Source organism: Cinclus cinclus, chromosome 14, assembly GCF_963662255.1.
Source record: "Cinclus cinclus chromosome 14, bCinCin1.1, whole genome shotgun sequence".
In the NCBI taxonomy this organism is placed as follows: domain Eukaryota; kingdom Metazoa; phylum Chordata; class Aves; order Passeriformes; family Cinclidae; genus Cinclus; species Cinclus cinclus.
This window is the reverse complement of record NC_085059.1, coordinates 14,500,434-14,516,920: the sequence shown is the minus strand read 5'-3', so window position 1 is coordinate 14,516,920 and position 16,487 is coordinate 14,500,434. Positions and strand designations below refer to the sequence as shown.

At 50.1% G+C, this 16,487-nt stretch overlaps 3 protein-coding genes and 1 long non-coding RNA gene across 5 annotated transcripts in view; 2 read left to right on the top strand and 2 right to left on the bottom strand.

Annotated features, from left to right (window-relative positions):
- Positions 1 to 229: 229 nt before the first annotated feature.
- Positions 230 to 1,265, bottom strand: LOC134049836 (uncharacterized). Its single transcript, XR_009933631.1, has 2 exons — positions 860 to 1,265; positions 230 to 503 (listed from the first exon to the last, which is right to left on the bottom strand). It is a non-coding gene; the product is annotated as an uncharacterized LOC134049836 (long non-coding RNA).
- A 199-nt stretch (positions 1,266 to 1,464) lies between these two features.
- MRNIP (MRN complex interacting protein) lies at positions 1,465 to 5,242 on the top strand. The gene is made up of 7 exons (XM_062502129.1): positions 1,465 to 1,629; positions 1,716 to 1,775; positions 1,899 to 1,996; positions 3,206 to 3,275; positions 3,577 to 3,713; positions 3,957 to 4,059; positions 4,272 to 5,242. Exons 1-7 carry the CDS (start codon positions 1,570 to 1,572, stop codon positions 4,833 to 4,835), a joined length of 1,092 nt encoding a protein of 363 aa, XP_062358113.1. The 5' UTR covers positions 1,465 to 1,569; the 3' UTR covers positions 4,836 to 5,242.
- A 126-nt stretch (positions 5,243 to 5,368) lies between these two features.
- On the bottom strand, positions 5,369 to 9,751 carry SQSTM1 (sequestosome 1). Of its 2 annotated transcripts, XM_062502121.1 has the most exons (8): positions 9,506 to 9,751; positions 9,277 to 9,372; positions 8,265 to 8,494; positions 8,000 to 8,156; positions 7,441 to 7,530; positions 6,673 to 6,917; positions 6,256 to 6,463; positions 5,369 to 5,671 (listed from the first exon to the last, which is right to left on the bottom strand). In XM_062502121.1, exons 1-8 carry the CDS (start codon positions 9,681 to 9,683, stop codon positions 5,514 to 5,516), a joined length of 1,362 nt encoding a protein of 453 aa, XP_062358105.1. In that variant the 5' UTR covers positions 9,684 to 9,751; the 3' UTR covers positions 5,369 to 5,513. The 2 variants fall into 2 exon arrangements, with proteins under 2 accessions (XP_062358105.1, XP_062358106.1); XM_062502122.1 differs by lacking the exon at positions 7,441 to 7,530.
- A 6,583-nt stretch (positions 9,752 to 16,334) lies between these two features.
- Positions 16,335 to 16,487, top strand: part of MGAT4B (alpha-1,3-mannosyl-glycoprotein 4-beta-N-acetylglucosaminyltransferase B) — a 49,931-nt gene continuing 49,778 nt past the window's right edge. The window contains exon 1 of the mRNA XM_062502052.1: positions 16,335 to 16,431. Coding sequence (XP_062358036.1) covers positions 16,335 to 16,431 — 97 coding nt within the window. The remainder of the gene's footprint in view (positions 16,432 to 16,487) is intronic.

Sequence of the window (16,487 nt, the reverse complement as noted above, 5' to 3'; positions counted from 1 at the left end):
TTTGACTGTCTTTTGTTTCTCTCTGAGCCCATGGAATATTGCTGGTTCTTTACCCAGTTATCAGAAAGAGTGTGTCACTAAAACTGTGGTAAAAACAAAAACCCTCCAACAACATTTTTAGTGTTAGAGAATCGAGGCATTTCTTTATTCTGTCCATGATATGCAACAAGAATAATTTCAGCCACACATAGCCTGGGCGTGCAGAGAAAATGATTCCATGACACAATGCTCTTTACTAGATTTTTCAGATACTTACACAATCAAAATCCATAGAAATTCATTGGTTCAATGTTCATTGGTCCCAAGTTACACAGTTCTTAGTGTTTGGTTTCTTATTGGTTAAGGATTTCTTCACCTCCCATGCTAATGTGGTCCGCATTCCTTGGTTCTCTTCGCTGACCATGCCAGGGCTGATGCTTGGAGTTGATGGTCGTTAGTGGTCGTTATCTTTTGTGTATCCTCTATGCTACTCCCATTCTGCTGGCATGTAAGGGTCATCATGCCTTGAGTGATGAAACAGTTCTTTGAAAAAAAGATTTAAAATTCCTTTCCCCCAAGGCAAAGGTGAATGAAACCCCGACTAAAGTTAACATAAATTTAAACTTTGTGTATTTTCCAACAAGTGGACTTCGTGTGACTTCACTCTTTGCTTTCCTTCCTTTTTTCTTTCTTTTTTTGGTTTATTTTTTTAAATTTTCTCTTGTATTTTTTCTCTTTTGTCCTTTATCCTCTACATTTTTCCTCGTTTTTTTTTTCCTTTCCCCGCCTTTATTTTCCCTCTTTCCCCTTTTTTTCCTCGTTTTTCCCCTATTATTTTCTTCCTCTTTCCCCCTTTTTCCTTACTGCTCTGTAGCCTTACTTTTTCCATAACACAGACCAAGCCATCCGCAGCTCGGTGCAGCCCTGTCCGGTGCCGGTGCTGCTGGAGCAGCATCGCGGAGGTCGCGCCTGCAGAGCTGAGCTGCCGCTGCGGGCTCTGCCCCCGTGGAGGGCGCTCCGGCCGTGACTTGATGGGTTTGGGAGAGGGGAGAGCCCGTCCCGGCGCCGGTGTCGCTGCCCGACCGTGGGTCCCGGTGCCGGTGTCCATGCCCGGTGTCACTGCCCGGTGCCGGTGTCCATGCCCGGTGTCCATGCCCGGTGTCCATGCCCGGTGCCGGTGTCCATGCCCGGTGTCACTGCCCGGTGCCGGTGTCACTGTCCGGTGCCGGTGTCCATGCCCGGTGTCACTGCCCGGTGCCGGTGTCACTGTCCGGTGCCGGTGTCCATGCCCGGTGCCGGTGTCCATGCCCGGTGTCACTGTCCGGTGCCGGTGTCCATGCCGGTGTCACTGCCCGGTGTCACTGCCCGGTGCCGGTGTCACTGCCCGGTGCCGGTGTCACTGTCCGGTGCCGGTGTCCATGCCCGGTGTCACTGTCCGGTGCCGGTGTCCATGCCGGTGTCACTGCCCGGTGTCACTGCCCGGTGCCGGTGTCACTGCCCGGTGCCGGTGTCACTGTCCGGTGCCGGTGTCCATGCCCGGTGTCGCCGCCGAGGGGCGCTGGCGGCTGGCGCGGGGGTCACGTGACCGCGATGGCGCAGAGGTTCTGGGTGCTGAGGTGCTGCCGCTGCCGCCGCTTCCAGGGGCAGCAGGTGGGGACGGGACGGGACGGGACGGGACGGGACGGAGCGGGGGCAGTGGGCTCCGGGCCCTGACCGACTGCTCTGTGCCCTCGTAGGCGAAGCGCAGCGGGCGGTGGAGCTGCAGCGTGTGCGGCCAGCGGCAGGCCGTGCAGAAGGTGAGGGCCGCCCTGCACCCTCAGCCGCGTTTGCTGGCCTCGGTGACACCGGGGCTGTCGCCTCACCTCGTGCTGTGCCCCTCCGGCTGCTCCCTCAGCCTTGTCCTCACGCATTCTGTGCAGGTTTATGGGCAGGGCTCGGGGCTGGAGTGCAGGCGCCACGTCCAGAAGCTGAACTTGCTGCAGGGTGAAGCCGAGGAGGTGCTTGGTTGGACATCTTGGTACAGTTTAACCTTTACCTGCTTCTTGCTTTTGATGTGCTGCAGCTCATGTGCATCTTCACACGCTGTGGGCCTGTTGGCCAACCTGAGCATGTCCCGGGAAGATTTTCTGGCCTGTTGAGAAACCTTGACCGTGCAGGTTTTGGCCTCACCTCACAGGAACAAGCTCTTTGTTGGGGGTTTAGTGTCCCTGTATGTTTATTTTGATAAGGATTTCTTTCAGATAACTATAGCTGATCAATAGCATATGTTCATCAGGCCTTTAGTCATTAATATGTACACAATAGGGTGTGGGTTTGTTGTGTTGGTTTTTGATTTTTTTTATTTTAATTTGTTTTTTCTTATGTACTGTTTGATGAGCTGATGGTGGAGATGTCCCTTTACAGATAACAGTCCTCATCAGATTACATCCTTAGAAAACATCTGTTTGAAGAAGTTGCTGCCTAACTGTTGGCACTTAGAGGGTTCACACTGTGGATCTGTTGAGTAATCACTTCAGCTATTGATAAAAGACTTGTTCAGTGCAAACACTTCAGTGTAATTCCTGCTGGTCTGGAAAGCTGAGTAGCACCTTCCTGTTTATTTCACTTCTGAATCTGTTTTTAAATCATCTAGTCTTGAAGTGGTCTTGAACTGGTCCAGCATTCTTTTTACTCAAAGTTATTTTCAGAGATCTGTCAAGGGTAGTTATGTAACTCAGTTGTGTCTACACAGTGCTTCACAGTTAAGCTTGGGGAAGAAAACGCATTGTTCACTTTATCAAAAAGTGTTGCTATTTTTATTCTCAGTTGTGAAATTCAAAACATTATGAAACAACTTCCCCTTTCCTTGCTTTCATGGGATAAAATGAGTGAGTTTAAACTGTTGTATCAAACAAACACTGTTACATCCATGGCATTGATCAGCTGAAATTTATCATTTCATAATTACTGGCTTTAGATCAAACTTGCAACTCTGTATAGCATCAAGGAGGACTCTAACTAGAGCCTCTAGCTAGATTTAATCAAGGATTTGTGCAATGTATCTTGCAAATAATTCATTTGGTATAAGTTTTTCCATAGGTCTGGTTTTTTTCTGATACATCTCCTATCCAGTGTTCCTACCCATGTTTTCTGTTCAATCCCTTGTGTTATGACTGGTTGATTTGAAGCCTATAAACCAACAGACAGGAGTGTGTTTTATAAATTGTAGTTTATACCTCTGTTTTAGGTGTGTAGAAGACTCTGTAAATGACAACAAAAATAGACAAGCACAACATGAGGGCAGCTCAGTCCAGCAGGTAAGATCCTTACAAAGCTGAGGTAAATACAAACCCATTCTGTTCTGAGTGAATCCCAGTGAAACCAGTGATCCCTTTATGTGGTTCAGAGAGCTGAAATGGTTTATGAAACCAGAGAGGTTCCTGCAGAGACAGAGGGAGACGTACACAGAAACTGTTCCACTGGAGACTGAACCTGAGGACAGATACAGGAGGATGTCCTGAACTGATTCATGATTTGAGGCACTCAGCACATGTGTAACAACACCAGAGATGAGAACCCCCATATTTTGCTGTTTTTAGTAATTCTCTAGTATTGTAGGAGGGAAGGACAGAAGGCAGTCGCTGGAGTAAATATCTGGACCAGGAGAGTGAGGATCAGGAAGATGACGAGGAGGAGGCAGTTCTGGAAAGGCAACAGTTCTGTTCCCAGAGAAAGAACACCGTGGGAGAACAAAGGTACAGAGAGAACTTGTTTTTGCAATTCCTGCCCCGGAGTGGTGGCACTTGAGTTGGAGGTGTGGGAGGGAGCTCATCTCTGAGATCTGAGCTAAGGTGCAGGTTGCAGTGTATGACCTGAGTTGAGCAGGGGTTTGGTATTTGGGGATAAAGAGCCATGCGTTTTATGAACCTCTCCAGTGATCTGTGAAAAGAATCACAGTGGATCTAATCTGTCCTCTTTTAAATGGTTTTCTTGGACAGGAAACACCCTAAGTGCTTCCTCTCCCATGATGTTCCAGAGCATGCAGAAGAAAGTGGAGTTTCTCAGCTCATCTGTCAGGCCAAAAAAGTTAAAACCACTGAGGTATTTTAGCTATAGAAGATGCTCCTGACCTCTTTTGTATCATCATCATTTTGAATTTTTGTGAGTCTTTCTCTGCTCTTCTCCAGCAAGCCAATGAATGACTGGGGAAAAAAAATGTGTTGGGGGTTTCTCTCTGATAGGTTTGGCTTTGCCTAAGTGTCACCTTTAATGCTTCTATGCTGCATTTATAACCAAGTTCTCCCTTCTTACAGCGCAAGAAGTGCTTTGTAGCAGTGCCTGATGGACAGGATGGAGATGCTGGTTCTGGAGGCAGTGTGGCTCCTGCTGTCTCTGAGTCTGTAGTGCCTGCAAACACACAGCCTCCAACTGCTTGTACCAAACCATCCAAGTGGGGAAAATTCCTTTCATTATCTGACAGCTCTAGTGCTGCTGCAGTGACCATGGCACTACAGGAGGGCAGTGGAGGTGTGGGACTGGACAGCACCACTGCTGGTGGGGCCTGGAGGTGCTCAGGACAGGCTCGAAGAACTCTGCCTCAGGGTACAGGTTTTGAATTTAACAAGTGTGGTGCTAGCACTGAGGATCTGGCTTGGAGAGTGCCCAGCAGGAGTTGCTCAGTTGAGGATGAGCTCAGAAAAGCTCATAGCCAGGTGCTAGGGGTGGGATCTGCTGCAGACACCACTGCAGGAATGTGCTGCTTGGATGCCACAGGGAGGGCAAACACCTTTAACTCTAACCCTGGGCCAAAGCTGAGCAACATTTCTTGCAATCAACTCTTCTGCACAGGTGATGAGTTTGATGATGATCTCTGGTAAGTTCAAGGAGCTTTGGCATGTCGTTCTTGTCTCTTAATGCATTTTATGTGTTGTTTACTGAAGCAGTTTTGAACTAAAGGTAGTTTCAAAGCCACAGAGAACTGCACTGTTAAAGTTGTTTACTTGCATGAGGGTTGTGTTTGGGGGAAAGGGACTGTTGCTCTCAGGTTACAGTGTTATTCAGCAACCTAAGCAGCTAGAAATAGGAATGGAAGTAGGTCAGCTGGGGGAAGAGAGCTCCCAGGCTTTAGGGATTCCTGGCGTGTAGAATTCAAGTTTGTGATTTATTCCTCCTTACTAACTCCAGCTCTCTTTCCCCCAACTATATCTTTGTTGAAGCCTCCCATAGCAACCCTTTCTTCCAGAGCTGTAAGGAAGCTCCCCAGTCAGTAAAGCAACTGGTTTTCTCTTGCTAAGTATAGCCCTAAGTATACAGTAAAGTATGTGCAAAAAAGCAGTTCTGGGCTGCTTTATGATTTTTAGCCTCTTCTGTAAAAATGCAGCTGTAATACTGAAATGTTCACACAGACATATCACATGCAGTAGTATTTATTTTTCCTCCATTCTACAAGCACTTAAGAACATGAGACAGAAACCCAGAGTAGGAAGAATGATGAACCACAGTAACTCATTCTGTGATATCTGCTTTCAGCTACTAAAGTACTTTTTCTGTTACTACTACAAGTGAGGTGGCTGCTTAGAATACTGGATGGCATCGAGTGCTGCCCCGATGTCGCAGTTCTTGGTCTGCAGGAGACGAGTGAGCCATCCACCCTCATCAGAGAAGCCCATGGAGAGCATCTGGGACAGGGACTCGATGAGGCGAGGGTCAGCTTCTGTGAAAAGAATAGTTCAGAGTTCAGCTATTTCATGCATGACTTTACTAGCACTCTTTGTCTCCCATGAGTGCAGATGTTTGAGATAAACAATACATAACCAGAGCTAAGCAAAGTGCTTAGTCAGGGCTCAGCTGGCCTTGCTGTGGGACTCAGTGCTGCTCATCTCAGTTGAGAGGCCTTGGATAGTGTTACTGGCTCCCACCAGAGAAGTGCTGCCCTAAAGCCACAGGATGTACTGGTCCACATCCTGCATTAAAAGGCTCTCAATCACTACACAGCAAGGACAGGATTGAGGACAGCACCCATCTCATGTTGCTCAAATGGCCTATCAGCCTAAGGTCAGATATCTGGTTAAGACTTAGCAGCCCACATTCAAGAGAGGAACCACCTAGGATGCCTGTGATGCACTTAGGATCATCTCTAACAGGGCACAAGAGCTGCAAAACCTGCCCATGTCAGGGACAGGTTTAGCTCTGACTTAAAAGAACATTGGTTTCTACCACCTCTAAAACAAGTCTGCTTGTTGGCGATTCTCAAGCCAAAGCTGCTCTTGGCTACAAAACCTGCACACGCACTCCTACCTGGGGGAAGATGTGGGTACAGAGCAGCTTCTCGCAGTCCTGTAGGTCCTGGCTGGGGAGGATCCCGAGGCACATCCAGGGAGCTGGGACCATCTGTGTCTGGCATTTGCAGAGACTGCAGTTCACCTGTGGAAGGATCCACTTCTTTGGACGATAAGTGGGTCCAGTCCTCCTCACCCCCTGATGAACTGCTAGACTCACTGTGTTCCTGAAATGGAAGAAAAAGGTCCAGGTGCTGTAGTGCTTTCCAGGCACAAAGCACACTCCTATTTGCCTCAATATTAAGAACTACATCCACAAGCAATCCCATCAACCTTTGCTGTAAATCTGTAAAGGTGCTGTATATCACTTAATCTAATTTCATTTTAAGATTCACTCCCACCGTGTGTGGTAAGTTTACTGTCATAGTTCCTGTACCTGGGACTGGAAGCTGCCATCTTCCATTTGTGTGGGCACAGGATCTACCACCATGTCTTGTATCTGTTCTGCAATGATGTTTACTTGTGTAGCAGACTCTGTATTATTCCAGTCTGCTTTGGTCTGAACATTCTGGGTTGGAACAGTGCTGGTTGCCTCAGCATTGGTCTTGTCTTGGTTGGCAGAAGTGGGAGTCACTTTGCTTCTCTGTCCTCCATGCTCCACATCAATATCAACTTCAATACCTAGAAAAGTATTTGAGATGGACTGAGTTTTAAGAGGTTTTGCCAAAGCAGAATCCTAAATGATCCTAAATGGAACAATCCTGCTCTACACCCTTAAGGTTTCTGTCATACTACAATTTACCATGTAACATGCAGGAATTAAAATGCAAAGCCTTCTTTAATAAAGAATAGCTAAGCACCAAACAGTCATCCTCCTCTACAAAGACCAGCCATATACTTAAAGGGCCAAGGTAGAAGTTACGTCTATGTCCACATAAACCAGGCAAAATCCAAAGTCACCACTGGCTTGAAGTTAGTGTTACAGCACTGACACATTAATGAACTCTTTCCTCATTTTCTCTAAAATAAAAGGCACTGACTGTTCTAAGCCTAAGCATTATTAGTATCCAAGTGTAAATTAAGCCTTTGAGGCTTCAGAGGCAGGAGGTAGTTCCAAGACCAGTCACAACAACTGACTGCTGCTCCTGTTACACAGGCCTGTAAGCCAGTCTCAGGGAGCATTAACAAACTGTAGGTCACTTACCCAGGGGGCTCAGAAAAGCTGCAACACTCTCCCCAACATTCTTTAGGAAGGTGACATTTGGGTCCTGAGGCTGGCTGTTAGTAGAAGCTTCTAGAAAAACAATTTCTGTTAGCACACACAAGCTCAGAGGGAAAGGACACCTGCAGAGGGTGTGTCCCCACAGGAGCTTAGTGCTCATTCCTGTCACTCACATACATTACAGAACAAAGCACTACTGAGAAAAACTAACTGAGCTACCTCTGGAACAGAAAGCCAGCATTAGCATTGTTATGGCTCATTAGCCATGCTGAAAGGCAGATCTGGAGTAGAATAGTGACATGCATGACCTAACAGCTCAGCTTGGTTGGGTTCCACATACTTGATCTGCATCCTCATTGATTGCATGGACCCCAACACACCTTAAAGCAATCACACTTCGTGCTGAAAGATGCCAATTACTTCAAGCAAATTAGATTAGTTCCTTTGTTTGTTTTCCTACCTAGACTCTATCCTGTGCTGCAGAACCTCAGCTAGTTTGAGGTTCCACCACCACCTTGTCTGCCAGGGCATCTCCTCTTACCTTCTGCAGCAGGTGCACTGGGGGCTGCAGCGCTGGCTTCAGCTTGCTCCGCAGTCTGGCAGGGAGCTGCGGGCCCGGGATACCCCCAGCAGTGCATCCATGGGAAGGGTGGAACACCATGGCGCATTTTACGGAGCCAGCGTCCTCGGGGAAGCCACTGTAAAGGGTGACATTCACATGACACCGGGTTCTGAGTAACTGAAACGCCTAACCTGAATTTGAGGAACTTCCCACTGATCAGTTCCCTTCCACAGATTCTGCTCACCTCGAATGGATTAAGCAGTGGGCTTTGGAACATCACCATGTTGTGCTCCTTGTGGATGCCCTTCCCCTCACAGGTGCTGCAGAGGTCATAGTCTGGACAGACACTGCACTTGAACCTGGTCCCCACCACGGGTCCCTCACAGCCATCACAGATGACATTGGGGTGCACCATGTTGCGGGGAGGCTCCTGGCTGCATTGTGAGCGGTGCTCCCGCTTGCACTCCTTTTTCTCTGTTAAGGAGAGGAAACTGTGCATCAAGAACAGGTTCCTATTTGCAGGCTGGAACTCAGGCAGAGGAGGAAGCACAAACAGCCCATCAGAGCAGTGCTGACTTATTAGGTCAGTTTATTTTTATACTGCTGTCAAACCTAAGCCAGGCTCATGTAAGAGACCTTAAACCATGTACAGAGAGGTTTTGCAAAGATACCTTCTCCTGAAACCAAGCATGCCTTATCCTAAATATCTCCTGGCATGCTTTAGATTAGTACTGCACTGTATCATCTAGTTTCTTATACTACCTTCCCAAACACTACAAGAACAAAATGTTTCTGGAGAAGGAGTCAGGAAGGCAGATGCCAGGAAACATAACATGGGAATGGGAACAACAGGTGTGGCTCGCTAGATGTACTGCAGATAAAGCTTTGAGGTCATCTACCTGAACACAAGAGACTAGGGAGCAACTATGCACCGGGGAAGTGGAACTAAGGCTAACACATTGTTGCGAATATTTAAGATACCACTGCTACCTTAGTGTATCCAGGGAACGAGAATGACAATAGAGCCTCGCACTGGGCCAGCTGATAGGGCCAGAAGGAAACCTGTGGTTTGTTTATTCCACCACAGATTCATGCTGTCATATTACACCACCCTTTATTTAACCTCCCCCCGCAGAGGCCGCACCAGGCCCTTGAGGACACGGGGAAGGGCCAGGGCTGGCTTCTCCCGCTTTGGGAGCGGTGCCAGAAGCGCTCAGCCGAGACCCGCCGTGCCCTCCGGAGCCGCGCCGCCGTACCTTTAATATAAACACGGAACACGCCATCCCGCACGTAGGGCATCGCCAACTCCAACTCCTCGTCGGTAGAAAAAGCGATCAGGTCCCCGTCCTCATCTGGGAAGGGCAAAGTGCAGGATCAGGGCCCGGTCGGCTGTCACGGGGTACCCAGAACACCGAGCCCCGAGACCTGCCACCCCCCCGGACAGCCTCCAGGGCCCGGCCCGCAGCGCACCCCGGCCCCGCTCACCCTTGTAGTGCATGCGGAAGGCGGGCGGCGGCCCGGCCCGCAGCAGGCCCTGGAAGAGCTCGGCGACGCGGTCGTAGATAGCCCGGTAGCGGGCTGGCGGCGGCAGGGAGAAGCGGCGGATCTCGCGGGCCGTCTCCTCCTTGCCCAGCAGGTAGGCTTTCACCGTCAGCGCCGCCATGGCTGTGGCGCAGCAGGAATTGCGGCCGGGAGCCGAGACACTTACACAGACACGAGGCGGAGCGCACAGCAGCGGCAGCTCCGGCGGCCGCGCTTTTATCGCGCCCCTGCTCAGGCCACGCCCCCTCCCCAGGCTAGGCTCCGCCCCCGGGGCCGGTTCGGGTTCCGGTTCTGGTTCTGGTCCGTCCCCATCCAGCGCGAACGGAAAACGGTCAAGGCACGTTTTCCTGCGGCCGGGAGAACCTGTGGATACGTGCAAATTCCCGTATCTGCTCCCTGCCCCGGGTTTGCGTCCCGGGGCCGTGCCAGGAGCGTTTAGGGGCGCGGGGTTGTTGCGGTCTCCAAAGCACCGGCGGGGAGTGGGTGCGACATGGGTGCGTTCTGCGTGGCCCCCGAGACACACGGGTGGGGAAACACCACACCAGGGGCAGCGCTGGGCTGCGCTGGTCCCGTCCCCGCTCGGCAGCGGCCACCAGCACCCCCCGGACTACGTGCCAGCACGGCGCTTGGCCATCCCGGTCCCGCCTGTCCCGTCCATCGCGGCACTCGGAGCCGGCTCGGCCGGGGAGCAGAGGTGGGAGCCACGCTCCAGCCCCGCTCGTGCAGCGCCCGCCGGAGCGGTTCGCGAGCCGAGCGTGGCAGGAATACCTAACGCTTCCCTGACCCCCTGTTTCGGAAGGGGGGGCGACTAAAAATAAAGACACTGGTGTAAACACAACTGACATTAAGGAGGATGTGCCGTGGCCTTTCCAAGCTGGTTGGCAGCAGTATTTTTTTGCAAATCAGACACAGTTGACAGACCTCTTAATCCGGCCGCAGGAGGGTTCAGCTGGCAGAACACACCGTCTGTCCTGTCCAAACATAATTAAATAATGATGGATCAATGATTATTAGGTTCCTTGTTGGTGTTAATTTCCTCTCACCTAAGGGCCTGACCACTCTGACTCTTGGTGCTGTATTTCTTAGTTTAAGATATTAAGAACTTAAGAGAAACTGTGTCATGATTTATTATCTTCTGTAATCAAAAGAAACATAAATTTTAATTTCCACAATGTGAAGGCAGTGTATTTCTTGACCTAAAGTATATATGTTAAAATGCTTGGCCTTTCATGTAGACACATTTTGGGCATATGCACGGCAATGTTGAAATTGAGACCCTTTCCAGGAAAACAGTATTTACAGTGGAAAAGTTTGCCCCTTTTAAGATAAAATGTTTTCTAGAAAATTCAATTTCTAGGTATGACGTGGCTAATATTTCCACTATGAAGCAGTGGGTTAAAGTTTAAACGCCACCAGACTCAAGTGGAAGCATGGATGATGCTGTGTAAGAAATGATTCAGCAGCTTTTACAGCAGGAAATATTGAAAGGTTTGGACAGGCAGCAAAGCCATACTGCATTCACCTTCCCTTTTGCCTGTTTGCTGTGTGTATCCTTATGTCTGAAAATGTCTGTGAAAGCTGATGACTTGACATTGTTGGATTATGTTTTTTCTCCATAAAATCAGAGGTGGCACCAGCAGAAGCAGGACATGCAGTACATGACACTGCCAGTGTTGGATCTGCCTCACCAAGCAGCACCTCCAGGATGTTCATGTCATGTCCTGTTTCTGAGGACCCCAAGGACCACTTTTGTCTTGTCTATAAAGCCAGAGATTGGTATTTTAAGACCCAGCTCCAGCACATTCATTCCTTAGGTTCCAAGTTACTGCTGTCCCAGACAGCTCCAATTCCTATTCCCTTCTCCATCCCTGCCTGTGTTTGAGGGGTGTTTGAGGCACAGGGGTTGTCCTCAAGTTCCTGTGTCTTTTCATGTCAGTTCTGTCTCCAGGCTAATTGATTGATGCATTTATAATTATCAAAAAATGCGCTAAAATAAAATCAGAAATCTGAGTTTTCCTCTGTGTCCACTTTAATCCAGCTGCCCTGGTGGGACATGCTGAGTCACGCTCAGCCTTCTGGGTGTGACATCATGAACTTTTACAAAACATAAGGCGAACAGGCTTTCACCGGTCTTTTGTTGGCTTACCTCACCGATCACGGGACAGGGGTGACTCAGTGAATCTCCTCCTCCTCCTCCTCCTCGAGGTCGGGGATTTCCTCCCAGCGAGCCCTGCTCCAGCTCAGACCTCGCCCTCCCCGTTACCTCCAGTCCTGGGGTTTTCCTCTGGCCGGTTCCTCAGCCCCTGGAGAAGCCATGTGAGGAGTTGTGCTGTATTCCCAGATCCACTTGAGAACTTTCTCCTTCTGTTTATTAGTGGATCTGAATTTTGGCATACGAAGCAGTGGCTCTGTGGATATTTTCTTATAATTCTTTTGGAATTCCAACAGCAGCACAGCAATCCCTGCCCAAAAAGTGGCTTGTTGGCCCCAGGTGCTGAGCAACCAGCTTCACAGATGGATGTAGCAAAGGAGCAGTAAAGGGAACAGGAAAAAAAAGCTGTTGGAGTTTAAAAATTCAGGTTAGAGAGGAAAGGCTTAAAAAGGAGCAATTAGCATCCCTTCAGTGCTCTGCTTTCTCTCTACACCCACTTCTGCTGAGAAATGTTTAAAAATATTTGGTGAGGTTTTTGTTCTGAGGGCACAATCACCAGAAATATTCCTTCTGTCCAAACGTCTTATGTTTGCAGTAAAGCCCTGGAGGGGGGGAAGAAGATGAGGTGGAGGAAGGGAAATGTCCAATCTTTTCCTTTTTTGCAAACTACAGCAGAGACTGATGAGGATTTTCCAGAGGAAACTTTCCCCCAGATCATTGCCCCAGCCTGAGGTTCCCATCAGTGTCCCAGCACTCCTGGTGAGGAGGGGAGGGTTTGGCCCCTGTTTCCCCCGGCTCTGGCAGGACACGGTGTGGTGATGGAGGGACCATTCGCAGCTCTCCGGACTGCACCAGGTGCCCCATCCACACACTGCGATCACACGCGCTCCTTCCAGAGGCTTCTGGAGAGGTGCAGGATCCTCCAGACATGCCGGGACAGACGCTGTGACTCAGCCCGGTCCCATGATCGCTTCCCTCCTCCTCCCGCCCAGTGCGAACGCTGTTCATGCCTCGGAAGCAGAACCTTCCTTCCTCATCGGCACACGCTGAGCAGAAAACCGAGCAGGGAGTTTTTTGCTGTCTCATTTTTGAGGCTGAGCTTTCCTGAAGTTTAGCTGTGCCACGTCAGGTGTTTACACAGGCTCAGCTGCGTTTCTCGTTGCTGTAACAGAGGGAAACTCTTAAGGGCAGAGGACTCTGGGACAGTTTTTCCTCTGAGACACAGGAGCAGATAGGAAGAACAGGTGGAGAGCAGGCACAAGGTACAAGCGTGCTAGGGGTGTCATGCAGTTCCATAAGGATTTTGTGTTCCTGGAGGTGAGAAACAGTTTTTTGCAACCTACACAAATTGCTTGGGGCAAGTGTTGCTTTGAGAACCTGACTTGTAGCTTTTGTCCAGGATTAAAGCATCAATATGTCAACACTTTGAAGGTAAAGCACCCTGTTGTCATCTTCCTCTCTCATGGCTAAGAAGATTAGGAAACATTTATACTGCAGTGAAACAAGTCATGGTGATGTTTGAACACAGCAGCCTATAAAACACACAAAATGAAATTATTTTGTTTCTTGTGTAGAGCAACCTGGGAAGGATCAAGGCTAAAGACTGGCCAAACAGCAGAGCCAAGCTCTTTAGAGCACTAGATAACATCAGCTATAAATCTGGATTACATTTTATAGCTAGACCTAATAAATGTTTTCTCCTTCTAATTTTTGTAATGGTCTCAGGACCTGTGGATTGCTATGGGAGTGTTTCCCATGAAGGCCTCTCATTTCTGCAGCATGCTCAGCATTGACAACATCAACTGTTCCAAGATCGTGAGATTACCTTAAAAAAACCCATTTTCTCTCCATTTGCTGCCAGGGTTTTGGGTCTCTGCAGTTCACATTTTAATCTTTGCTCTGCAAAAGGACCAAAGCTCAAAACTTGCTTAAAACTTTAAAAACAGAATAAAAGGCAAAACTGGGGAAAGAGGGATGGACTTCAAGAATAAAAGAGACCTTTGCAGGTCTGAGAGAAAAATGGCAGGTGCTACAATTTGGTTTAGTCTCTTTTTTTCCAAGAGAACCCAAGGTTTTTATCATGAGAGGGTGGTATAAAGCTCATTAATTTCTTCAGACTTTTATGAAGACAAAGTATAACAGCAGAAATTAGATTAAACTTTATCCTTGGGAAAGAGTCTAATTAATTTTCTTGGAGAAATTATTAATGTTTCTCTCCTCTCTTCTGCTGCAGACACACCACATGTCCCAAGTGGTGGGAGCATTTTGCACCTCTGATAATAAACAGCCAACATTTAATGGATTATAGCGTTTCCCCACTAACAGCTTTGGTGGGAACGGGACGTTGCCATTAATTCCTGTGGACCTGCTGCTGGCTCATGCTCTGGCGGGGGTTGCTTGGGCAATGCTTTGTAAAATCCAGGTCAGGATGCACAAGTCCAGGCCCCTACCCCCGGTCTTTTCCAGCATTCCCGAGAGTTCTGCTCAAGGCATTTCCCTGCTCAGGATGCGTTCCGTGTGAGCAGCGCTCACACTCGGCCCGGCAGCTCCTCCCTGGCTTCTGCCAGCGGAGGGACGAAGAAACTTTTAATGCCGTCCAAAGGGCTCCCTCTGCCGATTTCCTCCCTGGATTTTCTAACCACCGGCACAGGCCATTTCAAGATTTGAAATATGTGCTTTATTTCATGAACTGAAGAAAATTCTGAGGATGCAGTTAGGAAAGAGTGCAGAAATGGGTGACCTGTGCTTTTCCTCATAAACGTGCTCGACGAGGGACCCAGAGCACCTCGAGGCAGCCCCTGCACCCTCCTGCGTGCCGGGCTCCCTTCCCTGCTCACTTTCCACAAGGAAACAGAGTGGACGCCTGAGGACACATTTGACAAATTTTCCTTTTCAGGAGGGTTCCCATGTCTGCTGGAGTGCTGCTGGGAGGAGATGTGCCCGTGGAGGGCAGCGGGCTCCCAGCCCATCCCTGCCTGCCACCTGGGATGGCTCCAGGGTGGCACCCAAGCATCGCCACTCCTGCCTCTGGCACGGAAACACGCCTCGCTGTACCTAATTGATCCAAACATTTCGAGCAATAGACTTTGATCGCTGGAAGCCAGTCCTACAATATTTACACATCTGAGAAATATTTACTTGCTAAAAGAGCTCTGGGGAATGGGAGGTGACAACTGCCGCTGGTTCAGGAACTGTGTACCCATGTACAGGGCTGCCTCACATCATGGCCACCCACAGAAACATGTTCAGATGATGAAGGCAAATAAATGCCTGTGGAGCCTGAGCTCACAGTACAGTCTATAATGAAATTAGATGGACTCACTAACACAAGAAAACAGAAGCAAAATAATTTTGTAATCTGATTTCTTCTGTCCTTCACCCAGGCAAGCTGCTTTAGGTCATAACCCCCAAATGCCAGGTCCTTTGGAAGAGGGATAATGTCCTTCCAGGCAGCAGCTTCCGTTTGTGATACTCTTCTGGCACTGATTTTCTCTCAATAAACATTGGATGCTGTTTCCTTAACCAAGACAAAACACTTCTGTAGGAATGGCAGCCAGGATGCACTGCATGATTCTTGGGGCTGCTGCCCCTGACCTCATCCTGCACCCCCAGCTGTGCACGTCCTGTGGGGACATCCCTGTGCACAGGGGCTGGGCACCCACCTCTGTCCAGGCGCACCCACCCGTGACACCGCAGGGACTGGGCCGTTCCTGGGGGTCCAGGTACAGGGATGTGCAGCACCCTGGCACAGCCACAGGTACGTGCACACCCCCACACACTGCAGACAGATGGACCCATGTTTACACACACACGCACATATGGACACAGAGTGAGACACATATGGACACAGCCACGCACACACGCACGCAACACACACTTGTGCAGACCCACGCAGGCACCCACAGATGTATCTGGAGCTTTGTAGGGACATTTGGATGGGCATGAGGGGGAAGGCATGCATCAAGAGGAGTAAGCCAAGGATACAGATATGTACATTTAAATACATAACCCATGAACGTGCACCCTTGCACACACATGCACATGTGCATGCAGATGTACACACACACACACACACACGTACATGGATGGAAGGGACAGATACACACACACAGGTGCCTACACATGTACACACACACACACGGACACAATCAGACACAATCTCACTCTCACAGTCACATTCACAGACACACAGACACAGACATAGATAGATATGTGCAGACAAACAGATGTGCAGACACGCTCTCACACTCTCACACACACACACACACACTCACACTCACACTCACACTCACACACACACACACGCACACTCACACTCACACTCACACTCACACTCACCCCGCCCCTCTGCAGTCCCGCATTGACCCGTACGGGGGCGCCCTTCGCTCGCTGCCGCCCCGCCCCTCGGCCCCGCCCCTCGGCCCCGCCCCTCGGCCCCGCCCCGCCCGCCCGGCGGGCCCGGCGCGGGCGCTGCGTGCGGGCGGTGCGGGCGGTGCGCCCCGCTCCGCTCCGCTCCCGCTCTCGGCTCCGCGCTCCCCGCTCCGCTCCGCCGGGGCCCCCGGGGCTGCCGAGGCCGCGCCGCGCCCGGGACATGCGGCCGCCCCCGCCGGCGAGGAGGCGATGAGGCTCCGCAGCGGCACGGCGCTCACGCTGCTGCTCGGCTGCCTGTGCGCGCTGCTCTCGCTCTCCTGGTACGGCGCCTTCGGCGGGCACAAAGGTAAGGGGGGCTCGGCCGCCGCCCCGCCGCCGGGGAGGGGGTGCGGGGACTCCGCG

Excerpts from the sequence above, each read along its gene's own strand:
- SQSTM1 (XM_062502121.1), bottom strand. The coding sequence starts at position 9,683 with ATGGCGGCGCTGACGGTGAAAGCCTACCTGCTGGGCAAGGAGGAGACG. Across the intron at positions 9,373-9,505 it reads CTTCCGCATGCACTACAAGG|ATGAGGACGGGGACCTGATC; the intron begins GTGAGCGGGGCC and ends TGCCCTTCCCAG. Across the intron at positions 5,672-6,255 it reads GTACCCACATCTTCCCCCAG|AAGCTGACCCTCGCCTCATC; the intron begins GTAGGAGTGCGT and ends TTCTTTTCACAG.
- MRNIP (XM_062502129.1), top strand. The coding sequence starts at position 1,570 with ATGGCGCAGAGGTTCTGGGTGCTGAGGTGCTGCCGCTGCCGCCGCTTC. Across the intron at positions 1,997-3,205 it reads GTGCTTGGTTGGACATCTTG|GTGTGTAGAAGACTCTGTAA; the intron begins GTACAGTTTAAC and ends CCTCTGTTTTAG. Across the intron at positions 4,060-4,271 it reads AAAAAGTTAAAACCACTGAG|CGCAAGAAGTGCTTTGTAGC; the intron begins GTATTTTAGCTA and ends CCCTTCTTACAG.